At 37.2% G+C, this 14,508-nt stretch overlaps 2 protein-coding genes across 2 annotated transcripts; one reads left to right on the forward strand and one right to left on the reverse strand.

Annotated features, from left to right (window-relative positions):
• Positions 1–1,171: 1,171 nt before the first annotated feature.
• Positions 1,172–3,775, reverse strand: LOC112161551 (otoraplin). The gene is made up of 4 exons (XM_024296760.2): positions 3,248–3,775; positions 3,033–3,172; positions 2,718–2,828; positions 1,172–2,639 (listed from the first exon to the last, which is right to left on the reverse strand). The coding sequence occupies exons 1-4, from the start codon at positions 3,360–3,362 to the stop codon at positions 2,616–2,618; spliced, it is 390 nt and encodes a 129-aa protein (XP_024152528.1). The 5' UTR covers positions 3,363–3,775; the 3' UTR covers positions 1,172–2,615.
• A 1,510-nt stretch (positions 3,776–5,285) lies between these two features.
• Positions 5,286–14,506, forward strand: gtpbp2a (GTP binding protein 2a). Its single transcript, XM_024296755.2, has 12 exons — positions 5,286–5,976; positions 6,907–6,933; positions 7,215–7,399; positions 7,481–7,589; positions 7,664–7,861; positions 7,997–8,171; positions 10,547–10,766; positions 10,843–10,978; positions 11,053–11,111; positions 11,187–11,358; positions 11,436–11,600; positions 13,005–14,506. The coding sequence occupies exons 1-12, from the start codon at positions 5,779–5,781 to the stop codon at positions 13,185–13,187; spliced, it is 1,827 nt and encodes a 608-aa protein (XP_024152523.1). The 5' UTR covers positions 5,286–5,778; the 3' UTR covers positions 13,188–14,506.
• The last annotated feature ends 2 nt before the right edge of the window (positions 14,507–14,508 follow it).

A 14,508-nucleotide genomic window follows, 5' to 3' on the forward strand; every position in this document is an offset into this window, starting at 1 on the left:
TAGTACCTGGTGCATACCAAATAGAAACTAGGCCTTGACTTTGATATATATGCTTTAAGGGCTCTGAACAATTACAATGCTTTAACCAAAAATGTTTATCCAGAGTTTTCTATGGTCTTGGGATTCATAGTTTTACTTTTCACATTTTTTTTACATTTTTTTTTTATTATTTTCCTTCAGTTTTGTTCTGTTGAACGTGTAATTTGCCAAGAATAACTCTCATTTTTGTGTCCTGCTGTGTGTTGTGCATGCTCTCCCCAGCTTAAAATGATATTTGCTGGTTATCATACAACAAATTGTCAAAGTAGAAAGAAAAAACTGTGATGTTTTCCAACTTTAAATATACAACATTTATATTCAAACCACACCTGCAGCTTTTTTTTTTTTTTGCCTCAAAGGACACTGCTGCTGGCTGCATGGACGTTAGCGTGACAGAAGAAGAAAATCTGTAGCTTGACTGTTGTGAATGCTCCTTTAAGCTTGTGTGCAGGAAGTGCATGTGGGGCCTTCACACATAAGCACGGACAGACATCAATCACCGCTGTCACAAAATCCCTGCCTGTCACCATAGTAACACCCTAAAGCTGCAGCTGTCTGTCTGAAGATTGACTCAACTTGTTGCAGTTTAGGTATTTTTTATGCATATTTACTGTCAGATTCAGTTGAATAGATGCTGAACTTTGCACTATTATCCACTGAATTGTTACCATATAATGATTGCACACAGTCTGACGTAACTTTTCTTTTATTCTTATTTATTAACCAGACTTTGCCACTAAAAAAGACCAGGTACATTTCTGCTGAGTGGCATTTAGCATTAGAACTGGAATTGATTTCAGGCGGTAGAAATCAAGGGAGGATGATCGAACGCATGAAATCCGTGTCTCCTGAACTTGTAAGCGTACCCCTCTCGGAGAGCCTCGGGTCAAAAAAGTACATAAGCAAATGAAAATGATGTATTTGCCGGGGCCTGAAAAAAATCAATGAATTCAGCTCCAGTCTGAGGGCTTTTGTGGAGGAGTGAAATGGCAGCTCTGAGGAAAATGGCTGAGTCTTCTGTTGTCAAAATGAAACGTCTTTCATAATCCACTGAAGATTTCATAGAGGTGCCACATTCACCGCCATATCTGGGTTAGTGCCGTGGCACAGAAAGGAACTGATGATGCAAAACTAATCACAAACAGACTTTAATCATGCTTTACAAAGACACCGAAATGACTGACAGGCACGGTTTAATCATCACTTGGACTTGTGGGGTGGGGGAGTAAGTGAGTGGATTATGCTGGGACTGATACATAAGAGACAGCCAAAACATCATGAACTCAACCATAAAATTCAAGGTTACACGTTAGCTTTTCTACATATTTTTTTTATTAACTGTAAAGCAGAAATACTTAAAAGAAACAACCATAAAACTATATGCAGCCTGATAGAACTTTATAACAGTTTTATAAAAAAATGTTATAAAAACAGCAAGGTCATATTTGATTCTGTTGTAATACATGTGCAAGCACGAGTGTCTGAAGCTGTGACACAACAGTAAAGCTAATAAAATGGACAATATAAATCATCTCTGTTAGAAAAAACTGCAATTTGAAATCATTTTTTATGTTAGAATTGCAATATTTTAAATAACTTGATTCATGATTCTTTCAATGACCAGAACAAGACTGATTTTTTATGAATACTTTTTTTGTATTTTCACCAAGGGATGTGTTTTTTTCTGTATAATTTAAAAATAACAAAATTATGTTTATAAAAATTACAATTGATATTTATTTGAAAATATTTATAAATATATTTTTTGGTAAAATTAAGCAATTTAGAGAAAGAACGGAAACTTGGTAGTGACTAAATAAGATTTTTCATCTTTTTTCATGATAATGACAATCATGTCTTTATTCTTGTTCCATTTAGGTATCCACAACAAAAAAAACTACATCCTGCATATCATAAGAGATTTGCTGCATTATATGTTAAAATATACAAATATATTCAAGGATTATTATTTAAAAAAAAAAAAACTTTAGAAACTTTGATAAATGTAAATGATCCCATCAATTTCACTTAGTTACATATAAGTTCTACTCACATTTGTGGTCATTTCCGAACCCACATATCTTTAAGAAATAAATATTCTACTTTTATTTTTTTATCATAGTTTTTTTTTTTTTTTTTTACAATTACCCATGTCAAATCTTTTGCTTTTCATTTGCAAAGTCATTTTATTTGTGTGTTTTTGCTGTTATTCTACCTGGTCTCGGTTGCCACTAATTATCTCAGTCATAATGTGTAGCTGTGTGCCTGTGACCCGGTGTTTATGCTTCATCTTCCTCCTGCAGTAACTCAGCTTCTGCTCTCCGCTGTCTCTATCAGCCATTGGAAGCTTTTTAATTTGCTTTGGACATTTAACATGACAACTTGGTGCAATTATCAGCCTAACGTCACACTTCTAACAGGCAAAGGAAGTAGCAGACATCCTCTAATGCTGTTTTAAAGTGATCCACGGCAGGTTATAATCTAAACTGCAGGATATAATGATACATATGCTTGCGTCACTATCAAAAAAAGTCATTTTTAATAAAACAAAGACTTGTCACTTGGTCTGCAATGCCTTATTCACAGTAGAAGTCCATGTCCTACACACAAAAAAGACATAAAACTTAAATTAAATGCACAATTTCTTGTTGAATAAGACGTACAAAAGATGAACTCACGGTTGTTTGCATGGATATTGTGTTGTCAGAAAATTTGTTTGTCTCCTTAACAATCGTTGAAGGGAAATATCCGATTCTGCCCATCTGGTCTACATAGCGCTCGCTGTACACCTGACAAAAAAATAAATAAAAAAGGATGATGGTTCACGTTTTACCATGTCATCACCTGTTTCATTAAGACTGACAGAATGCAACGTCCACACATATTTCAGGATATTTGAGAAAATTTGTTTCTTAACACTCTGAAAATACAAAAAGAAAAACTTTGTAGATTTTGTAACAAGCAGTTTTAATAAACAAAATGAATGAACATACACTTCCAGACCAGAAGACTCCACTGCCCTCTGCTGGTATGAGTTTAGAATACACGTAGACCATCTGGCCTTTCTTGATGTTGATGAACCTGCAGTCAGGAGCTATGAAGTCATCCAAAGCGGTGGCCATGCTAAGAACGTCTATAATAAAAAAAAGATACAACATCAATAGCTTAAATTTTTATGTTTCAGCATTCACTTGCATGACTGACTTACATGAACATTCTGCATCGCCACAGATCTTCTTATCTGCTAGTTTATCCATGAAGACACTCCATGCAGTTTGGTGCAAAAGTCCAACACAGAGAAGAACCCCCAATGAATAATTCATGTCGATCACAAACTAAAACTCTGAACTGTGTGATGTGGAGGCTTAAAAAAGGCGAATTGCCACTAAAACAACTCTCAGTCTGGACAGACTGGGCAAAGCCCCCACATCAGATTTTTCTCTGGCCAATCAGAGAGGAGAGTTGGAAATGCCAGACTGTGGAACTATTTCACTCCCACAGGAGACTTGAATACTCTCTCTGCAATAACAAGAGGTCTCTGTTCATAAAAACAATAAAACTCTGAGCTCAGGAAAACCTTTTTTTAGGCAGCAAAAAAGCAAACCAAGAACAAATTACAATAACATTTTTGTATCTAGCATTAAACTTATTAGTTTGCATTAAATAAAATTAATTTTAGATCTCAATAAACTGATTACAGACATATTGCTGATGTCTGAGACTGATGTTTTCGACAAACTGAGTCAAATTTAAAGGATGTGTACCTCTTAGACATTCTTTTTAAGTGCATTTAAAAGAAAACAGCTGGGAAGTTTAACATAGTAATCCAGCTATCAGTCTAAGAAAGCTTAAACAGGCTCCAGCAAGGACACGGTTGGATGTTTGTGTCTCCCAAACTTGAAATGAATAGTTTTTTATGGTAACTTTTTTTTTTCTAAAAATTCTCCTTTAATTCATTGCCATATTTTTTGAGATTGTCCCAGTTTAAAGACATTTTTGGAAAGATACCCATACCTCCCTGATTTATATTTTCAACATTCCAATACCCTTTTCCTTTAAGGTTCTGTATCATTTTGTTTAATGCAGGAAGGAAATAAATTTGTTAGAGCTTCTTTTGGCCACATCTAAAAAAAAACATATCATGAAACTGGCTGAGCCAGAGTCAAGAGAAACTGGATGACTGGTTTGAAACCGTCTTGGAAATATTTAGAATGGAAAAGCTAACTTACCGATTAAGAAAAAAAAATCTATCAAATTTGGCACAAATAGATCTTATTTATTGTCACTAAAAGAACTGATTTTAGTCGATTTTGTTGGTATTTTTATTCTTATTTCTAAAATTAATCTGCTTTGCTTTAAAACACTGACAGCACTCTTATACGTATAGTGATTCGATTCACATGAAATATTTATATATTTATTATTACCGTATTTTCCGGACTATAAGTCGCGGTTTTTTTCATAGATTGAATGTCCCTGCGACTTATACTCCAGTGCGACTTATATACGAATTTTTAATGATGAGATATGGACCGTAAGTCTAGAGTGCCCTCTTATGGTGATCTATGCAATTACTTTATTTACTTTAGTTATTCAGACGTGACACAGAGGACGAAGAATTTAACGGATTTAGTGATATGGAGTGAGATTGCGTGCAATTAATTACAGTAAAGATACAAAGTTGATGAGTCTATAGTTAAATAAAACTGTTATGTTATATAAATGCTACACCTTTTCGTTTTTTTCACGATGCTAATATGTGAATATGTGTTGACACATATTCAGCCTGTTTTCTATTCACTTATGAATGTTATAACTTACCTTCCAGGATGATGTAATATCGTTTTTTTCAACCAGTTTGTAAAATAAATTACTTGAAAAAAATGCGACTTATACTCCGGTGCGACTTATATATGGTTTTTTCTTCTTCATTATTCATTTTTTGGCCCCTGCGACTTATACTCCGGTGCGACTTATAGTCCGAAAAATACGGTACTTAAGTACTTATATTTTTGTTCAATTGTTTGTTTTAACTGTTTTTTATGTTTCTTTTTTATTTTCCTTATTGAGTTACTTGTGACTTATTTATTTTCTTGATTTTATATATCATTATATTTTTATTATGAGGGCTATTCAAAAGAAAAATGCATAATATTAAATAGATATTTAAAAATATTTAAAAACAATCCTGTCATGTTTTTTGTGTATTAATAGTCAAATTTAATATTCTCTATTGTTTTTTTTTTCCAATCTGATTTTTTTATTATTATGATTGTATGTAAACAAACACCCACCTCCTTTTGAGTCTGATGCAAAGCCCTGCAAACCATTTCCGTTTTTCAAAACGTCGTTATGCTTTAATAACCTTGCCTGCTAATTTGGGCGGAGTTTAACCCCCTGGCTAACAGAATGCAAGCCGGAGAGGAGAAACACACTCATCCGCGCTTTAATGTTAAGCAAATCAAGCGCACCTTCCGACTTTTGACTATGACGTAGGCACAGTGTAAACTCAAAGCTGTAGTCTCGGAAGGTGATGTTGCTTTGTTTGTAGAGTTTTTTAGGAGGGTTTAGTCTCTTCTTTTAACTCCGTATGGACGTAGAGTACCACTAAAATGGTAATTTATGACCAAACCACAATTTAAATGTCTGTTCTGGGCTACATTTTAACATTTCTAGCTTCGAATCTGCACTAGTCGCGGGAGGCTCGTCTACAGACCCGGCGGTTACTAAAAAAGCCAAATGGATGCGCGCGTTTCGGAGTTTTTTGGTTCAGGAAATGGAACCGGCTCTGGATCTCAAGGAGCTTCATTCAACAACAAGCCGGGAAGTAGCCTTGGAAGTATCTCAAAAAAGGCTTCAACAAAAAGCAAGAGAGCAAAAGCCCGATTTTCCCGCAGCTTCAAACCAAGCAATAACACCCCATACCTTCCTCCAGAGGTAAGAATTAAATTTAATGTATGGTGTGTTTCGAAAGGATACAATCTAGACGTAAAAATAGCTTATTGTTTGCTTTGTTTTTTTTATGCAAATCTTCCAAATAGCATTTCCTGTTGCTGGTGTTAGCTTTGCTCTGCAGTGACACGTATAATAGTCGTTGGGTTAAAAGAAAAATGAATATAGAAACATAAATAAAAAGTAGTTATACTTTTTAAAGTCTACATTTCGATTCATTTTAGAATTTGGGACGACGTAAACCCATGTAACTAAGAAGGTCAAAAGTTTTCCGTTACTTAAAAACAAAACAACAACAGCTATCGTCCTACTTGGCGGCTAACTTTGCTAGCTAGCAAAAGAGGAACAGCTGTGTTTGTAAATAAGGGGCGGGAATACCGCCGGTCAAGCTAGAGAAGGTCAACATTACTTGCCTGGACATGTACCCACTATATCTAAGCAATAAACAAAGTATATTCATAGACTTAACTTCCTTAAATACTTGTTTGTAATACGCGATTTATAGCAAATACATGATTCTTTAATTAACCATCCCAAAAGCAAAATGGCAGTGTATTTACATTTGTAGCTGAAGCAAAAAGCCTGAATTAGATTTATTTTTAATAGTAATCCACAACTTATTGACTCGTTTGTCTCTTGATATACATTGAACACCTTCCATACAGTGTTATTTAATGCATATTAATTATTATAGCAATTAGTTATATTTCTTTTTCTTTTATCAAATTCCGGACTGTTGTTGTGTAATACGCTAGTCGTTATGAGTTGGTAGCATCATCCACCTTGTTAGTTGTTCAACCCCATGGCCCTTTTTTTTGTCCTTAAACAACTACCCAGCCTTTTGTTGCACTTCTCTGCTGTCTGAATACTTTTGTTTCCCCTTTTGACTCTTTGTTTTTATTGTTTTCCTCTCAGGCTGAAGAGGGAAATATAGAATACAAGGTAAGCAAACCAGCTGCGAAGCCAGCACTTTAATTTCCTTACTCTTGTTGCTTTCAGAGAGCACTTGTTTCATCATCCTTGTATATCTGAAATGACTCATGTGTGCATCAGCCAGTCCATGGAGTAAATGTGCTTTATTCTGTAGTGATTACAGTCTGTCAGTAATGTTTATATTTGAGATAAGCGAAAATATAACCTTTATTTTACTCACCAACAGGCTCTTTCTTGTACAGTTTTTATTTAGATCAAAAGGTGATTTGTCAAGTCTTTCTTTTTTCTAGCTTAAGCTCATAAATCCGACACAATACCGCTTCGAGCACCTGGCAACGCAGATGAAGTGGCGACTGCAGGAGGGTCGAGGCGAAGCCGTCTATCAGATCGGTGTGGAGGACAATGGCATGCTCGTGGGCCTGTCAGAGGAAGACATGAGAGCTTCTCTGAAAACCCTCCACCTGCTTGCAGAAAAGTGAGTCCATTTAATTAAAACATATTTATTTTTCACTCTTTGTATTATTATTTACATTGTGGAACTCTTTTTGTGTAATAGAATTGGAGCTGACATCACAATTCTCAGACAGAGGGAGGTTGATTATGACTCTGACGTACCTCGAAATATCGCTGAAGTTCTCATTCGCAAGGTTCCAGATGATCAGCAGGTGGGCTTGACTGAAGATGTATTTTTAATTAAAAAACATTTTCAAATTTGCTAAGATCTGTTATTGTCTTGCAGTTCTTAGACCTACGCGTAGCAGTGCTGGGTAATGTGGACTCGGGGAAGTCCACTCTTTTGGGGGTTTTGACACAGGGGGAATTGGACAATGGACGGGGAAGAGCGAGACTCAACCTCTTCAGACATCTACATGAGATTCAAACAGGACGCACCTCCAGCATCAGCTTTGAGATCCTTGGTTTCACCAGTAAAGGAGAGGTGAGACATCCAGCATCGTAAATTAAAACGGAACTACTTATGTGAATACAATTACAAATAGTTGTAGTTCGTTTCTTATCTGTCAGATTCCTGTCACCATTTTGCTGATCCTCAATCATCTTGATGTTGTCCTAGGTGGTGAATTACAGTGAGTCTCGGACGGCAGAAGAAATTTGTGAGAGTTCCTCTAAAATGATCACCTTCATTGACCTGGCGGGTCATCACAAGTACTTGAAAACCACCATCTTCGGCCTCACCAGCTACTGTCCAGACTTTGCCATGCTAGTCGTCAGTGCAAACACCGGCATTGGTTAGTACTGACCACCTTTGACCTTATTCTCACCGTATCTATTTTAATGTGCGCGTTTGACCTGAATATTTTCATCAGCCGAGATTAATCTAAAGCTGTTAGGACAACCTCACAGGAACAGTCTAACATTGGAGCCGAACATCACACCTCCACACAGAAGGTGTTTTTAACCAGCTGCAGCCTGGAATATAGCAGACATGTGATATGTGGGCTTACATAACACGCTAGCCTTCCAACCGCATCCCATCAGTTCCGGGTCCTCAACTCTGCCCGGCACTACTAATCCCAAAATATCTCAAATATTATCCCTTCATAGCAGAGATCATTTAGAAGCTTTAATCTAATTCCAATTCCTGCAGTCACAAAAAACATACTTTATTTATTGACTTATAATTAATTTATATTATTTTATTGATGTCAAAGTCAGACCTTTAGTCTTAAGAGCCACTGAGATAAGAAGCTTTCTATTTACAAAGCATACTCTGAAACCTGAGCTGCTGGTGCTGTAGGACAAATTTAGGTTGTTTACAATGACTGTGTTTACTTAAAAAAACATTTTAGCCATTTTTAACAATAGAAAAAAAATGTTAGTGAAATTAATCAGCCATTTTACTTTCCATTCCTGTTCTTTTTAACTCTTATGTTTTTGCAGAAAACATTTTACAAAGTTTTTTTTTTTTTTTCTCTGAAGATTTAAGTGTCTTTAATTCTCATAAAGTAATGATTGCAAACTGATTTTATTTAGTCATTTCTTTGAAGATTTTTGCATGGACCCACATTGTCTGTGAGCAGATTCAAGCCGACACCACAAGCTCCAATTCCCTCTGACACTGAGCTTTATCTGTGAATTGTTTTGGGTGTGGTTTGATGGGAACCATAAGTCAATGCAGATAACAAACTTGCATAAAAGCCTCAGGCCTTTTAAAAGCATTGCATTTAAATGATTTGTTGCTATGGCCCGGCTGTGCTCATGTTTGGCTTTTATAAACGGCAGGAACATTTGTACAGTAAATGTTAATGTGAACTTTTGAGATAAGACACTTTTGAGCTCAACTTCTTAGAATTATAGATCCCCTTATTTTACCCCTTTAGTGTAGAGCTCAAAGATATTTCCATAAGGTTAAAGTTCCACTGTGTTCATTTTGAGTTATTTTAACATAATTATGTGGTCTTTTAATTATGATTGTGCTGTTTTTAACCAAAATCATAAAACTTGCATAGTTTTCTAGAACATAGTTTCTGCAGAGCGACAGGAGCTTATTTGAAATTTGCTTCTGTTGTTGTTGTGATGGGACCGTTGGTGCAGAGCAGCCCCACTCCCCTTTCCTTTCCCATTGCTGAGAGCTCAGAGCAGAGCTCAGTGAATTTTCTACGTCACAAACACATAGAAATTTTGTTTTCAAACTTTTTTTTCTCTGGTCCTGATTCAGAACAATTTAAATAATCAAAAACTCAAAAATGCAATTTTGAACTTGATTTTCTTTATACATGTCCTTCATGATTGTAAAAATGCCACAAGAACATGTTAAAAACACAATTTTCATAGGAGTTGATCTTTAATTATTATACTTCTGAAATGTTTCTAACCCCCTTTTTAATATATATTTGTCTACGTTTTTTTATATTAGTAGTAGATTACTTTACATACCTTTTTACTGTTGTTACTCAGTAGTAATAAATATAATTCTTGTAAATAAAAAAAACATTTTGAAAAAGTATTTCAACATCTGTCGCTAAAAGACTTAGAGCTCATCATTTTATCCAATTTGCAATAGTTTCTGTAACTGTTACACTAAGGCGTGGTCTTATTTATGTCTACTCTTAAGTAGGGCAAGCAGGAGAAAATAAGGTTGAGTGAACATGATCCTCTGCTCTACGCAGACAGGATGGGACATGCTGTCTGTAACCTAAGAGTTCCAACTTTAATTATGAAACAGAGTAAACGATATGAAGAAATGCGTAGTAAGGGCGCCTTATGTAAGTCCAAAAGCTCCTGTGTAAGCAATCTTCATGGAAAGGTCAGCACTTTGATTTGTTCTAATGATGTTACTGTGTTGTGATTGATCTGATTTGCCTTTAAAAAAGGGGAATAAATATTGATTTTCTGTTTATTAGTTGCTGGGGTCATGTCTTATGGAACAGATGTCTTGGAGTTTTAACTTTCATCACAAATGTGCCAAAACTGGTTTCCAGTTTTTTTTATGTCAATTAAAAGTTTTAGTGGATGAATGCGGTTTAGGTTGCATTCCTGAGTTTCAGCCTCTTAGAAAAGTCTGGAGTCAAACACTGAATTTCTATGAAGTGTATGAAAAAGTCGCCATTACCAGGCTGTTAAACGTGTGGTCTTCCTCCGCTCTTCGTAACCCCTCACGCAGCTGGTACAACCCGAGAGCACCTGGGTCTGGCCATGGCCCTGAAGGTCCCCATCTTCATCGTCATCAGTAAAGTGGACCTCTGCACGTGGGCCACCGTGGAGCGCACGGTGCGGCAGCTGGAGCGCGTCTTGAAACAGCCGGGCTGCAACAAAGTGCCCATGGTTGTGAACAGTACCGACGACGCCGTCACAGCCGCTCAGCAGTTTGCTCTATCCCCAAAGTAGGACGCTTTTATAAAACCAGATCCAAAACCAGAATTTTGAGACTAAACAGATTCATTGTCTTGTGTTCCACAGTATCACACCGATCTTTACCCTGTCCAGTGTTAGTGGTGAGAGTTTGGACCTCCTTAAGGTCTTCTTCAACATTATTCCTCCTCTGAGCAACAGTAAGGAGCAGGAGGAGCTGATGCAGCAGTTGACTGAGTTCCAGGTGAGACTAGAACCACTGCATTTTTGTTCAATGCTATAAAACAATCAAGTGAATTTTGAGTTCTTTTGTTCCAGGTTGATGAGATCTACACGGTTCCAGAGGTGGGGACAGTGGTGGGAGGTACTCTGTACAGGTCAGTGGAATGACATTTTATTTTATTTTATTCACCAGCAGGATTCTGATTCTGTGATCTCTCTTCATTTTGCAGCGGTATTTGTCGAGAGGGAGATCATCTTGTTGTAGGACCCACAGAGTCGGGTCAGTTCCACAAGTTGACTGTTGGGAGCATCCAGAGGAACCGCTCGGCCTGCAGGGTGCTCAGGGCCGGCCAAGCTGCCACTCTCGCCCTGGGAAACTTTGATAGATCGCTGCTCCGAAAGGTCAGACTCTTGATCTTTTGAGTTTGTTTTTTTTATTAAGAGCGCACGGTGACTGAGTTAGTTTTTCCATCTAATAGGGCATGGTGATGGTGAGTCCAGAGATGGATCCCACCATCTGCTGGATGTTTGAGGCAGAGATCGTGCTACTCTTCCACGCTAAGACTTTCCACAAGGGCTTCCAGGTTACTGTGCACATCGGCAACGTGAGACAGACCGCGACAGTGGAGGCTTTGTACGGCAAGGTTAGCCTCCTCACTGACCTACTCTGAAAATAGATCCACAGCGGTAACCTGAGCTTTGAGATTGTGCTGCCACATTTATTTTTGGTCAGCTGCTTTATTTCTGAGGAAGAAACTTTACATTTCAGCTTCACTAAGTGGATTCTTTAAAAAAAAAAAAACTTATTCTTTTTGAGAAAAAAAGTTTTATCTTCGATCCGTTTAGATTTTTATCCATTTTGTAAGTTTTTATTGCAAAAGTGTGCATAAGCTTTTAACCTTTCCGCTCTCCTTAGCTTGTTTACATTAAAAGTCGGGTCATCTGGACCCCACAAGACTTTTTTTTTATCATTGATTTTTGAGTTTCACTAATGTCCATGGCAGACATAAAATCCTGTCCCCATTTGTCATGGAAGGAATCACACATCAATATGTGGTTGGAGTCATCTGGACCCCAAAGAGAGCAGAAGGGTTAAAAATAGAGCTGTCAGGCGATTCAAATTTTTAATTGCGATTAATCGTATTGTCCATAGTTAACTCGCAATTAATCGCAAATTAATATGTGGCCTTTTTTTTTAGGAAAAAAATGTGTACTTCGTGGAATTTAGCAGTTCTACATTAATTATGAAAACAAGAATGGCAAAATTAATAGTTTTCATCAGAACTACGTTATTTTGTAACATTGTATTGAGATGAACTTTCTTAACAATAAAAGGCTGTAACATAAAATGCCTAACAAAAGCCCAAGTGCAAGTGAAGGGCATTTTAAATTCAAAACTTCAATCAACGTTCAGTAAAATAAAATAAAACACATCAAAAATAAAATTTCCATGACACTTTCATGTTCATTTTTTGTCAGGACCAAATCTTTTCCTCCTCTGCTGAACTGCAGTAATAAATGAAATAGAGATTTATCATTTCCAATTAACTTCGTTTTTTTAAAACATTAAAGACTGAGAAAAGCGGGATACACTGTGGATAGTTTCACAGTCTGTTACTGCCCCCCGTTCTCCGGCTGCGGCTGGACGCGAACCGGAGCCGGGTTAGGGTGCAGGGGCTCTCCGCGTCCTGCGCCGGGCCGGTTCTAGCTAGCAGCTCGGTGGTTGGAGACCCGCCCGTGATGTAATGAGAGCAGCCGGTGAGTTAGAGGGGGGACGCCTGCGCGCGCGGTGTGGAAAGCCACGTATGAGAAAATCCGCGATTAATGCGTCAAAAAAATTGTCGGCGTCACGCACATGTCAAGTCAACGCGTAATTAACGCGACAAATCTGACAGCCCTTAGTTAAAAATGTTCAATATTTTTCAACAACTTGCTAAATTTCCACATTTGTGTGCCCTTCATGTCACAATTTAATGTGACAATGTGTTCTTGCATGAAAATTTGTAAAAACTTTTTTTTTTTTGATAGAATTTTCTTTTATTTAACAGGAGGAGCTGAGAACAGGCGAGAAAGCAGTCGTCCTCTTCAAGTTCATCAAACACCCGGAGTATCTGAAGGTGGGAGCCAAGGTGCTCTTCAGGGAGGGGGCCACCAAGGGCATCGGTCACGTCACAAAGCTGCAGCCCATTGCTCATTTCCCAGCTTCTCAGTTAGAGGATCAGGAGGCCTAATTAGTTTTTTTTTTTTTGTTTGTTTGTTTGTCCGTCAGCCATGGCTTAAAAACCATAAATGAGGTGCTTAGGAAGCACTCTGCTTTCTCCAAAGGCCAGCCCACTCTGTCTTTGCACAGGAAATCCTTCTCACTGGATTGTTATTTAATCTTCTTCCAAAGACGTGTCAGTGCCTCATGTGTCTTTTGTGATCTTCTAAATACTTGCTGGTGTTTTTAATCTGCTTTTTGTATTTCAGGTTTTAAGGCTTTTGTTTTATACTCATGCCTCAAAATCCAAAGCTTTAAACCCTGAAGTCCTCCAGCAGAACTCCTCTTTACTGCCGTCCGACTTTGGTTATAAAAATTCTACTGCTACCAAAGAAACTTTGAGAGGAAGTTTGGTAAAAATGCTCAGAGTTAACGTGCAGTTTTCACATATATGCACTCCAAACAGAATTAAGACTGAGCTGTTCTTTAATGTATTTCTTATATATTTGACAAGTTTCAGCTGCCTTAATGTTTTTTTGTGGTGCCACCAGTGTGAGAGGCTTTAATAGTCACCCACAGGAGAGGAGTTTGTGGAGGTCAGCCTGCCAGTCCCACTGAAGACTTCTGCTTTGAGCTGTGACTCTGGTAAGAATGTAGAGGAATATTTGCTTTTTCACTCCATCTGTCCTTTAATTCACTTATGATGCCTCAATAAATTGTGCAGTTTGGTTTGAACAGCCTTCCTAGTGAATTGAAGTGCTTTAGTTTCTCAGGTCAGTGTCTGGATAGAGCAGCATTCCACCTTCACAGAACCACTGCCGTGAAATGTCCTTTACTGAGTTAGTTGAAATATCCAGTTACTGAGGGCACAACCGAATAAGTTCAGATCAGTGCCTAGTTAAGAGTTGATCATTGAGATATACCCAAGTTGGTGCTATAACCAGAAATAGCTTCCAAATGTTGAAATGTCACATTAGTTCTGTCTCGTTTATCTTCAGTTTTGGCCTAACTTTTTTTAAGCAGATGACCTCTTGTTCTTTCTTACCAGTCAGTTGTTATTCTGCACCGGTTATCCACAAACACAGAAGCTTTTAAAGGAGACATTTTACTCAAACTATTTTGGTTTTAAAAAAAGAGTTTTTTTTAATGCACTAAAGTTGTATTTTAAAGATTTTCTAGTTCACTATTTTTTACCTGTTCTTTAGCTCAAACTTGTATTTACTCTTTAAAATCAGATTTTAGGTTCTTTTGAATTCAAAATATATTTTTATTTGGGTGAAATGCAATATTTATGTATAGATCCAATTTGTGTGTTGTGATGTACATAAATAAAACTTGTTACTTTCTTGACT

Source organism: Oryzias melastigma, linkage group LG15 (assembly GCF_002922805.2).
Source record: "Oryzias melastigma strain HK-1 linkage group LG15, ASM292280v2, whole genome shotgun sequence".
NCBI classification, from domain to species: Eukaryota; Metazoa; Chordata; class Actinopteri; order Beloniformes; family Adrianichthyidae; genus Oryzias; species Oryzias melastigma.

Excerpts from the sequence above, each read along its gene's own strand:
- gtpbp2a (XM_024296755.2), top strand. The coding sequence starts at position 5,779 with ATGGATGCGCGCGTTTCGGAGTTTTTTGGTTCAGGAAATGGAACCGGC. Across the intron at positions 7,590-7,663 it reads AGGTTCCAGATGATCAGCAG|TTCTTAGACCTACGCGTAGC; the intron begins GTGGGCTTGACT and ends ATTGTCTTGCAG. Across the intron at positions 10,767-10,842 it reads CAGTTTGCTCTATCCCCAAA|TATCACACCGATCTTTACCC; the intron begins GTAGGACGCTTT and ends TGTGTTCCACAG.
- LOC112161551 (XM_024296760.2), bottom strand. The coding sequence starts at position 3,362 with ATGAATTATTCATTGGGGGTTCTTCTCTGTGTTGGACTTTTGCACCAA. Across the intron at positions 3,173-3,247 it reads TGGCGATGCAGAATGTTCAT|ACGTTCTTAGCATGGCCACC; the intron begins GTAAGTCAGTCA and ends TTTTTATTATAG. Across the intron at positions 2,829-3,032 it reads GAGTCTTCTGGTCTGGAAGT|GTGTACAGCGAGCGCTATGT; the intron begins GTATGTTCATTC and ends TTTTTTTGTCAG.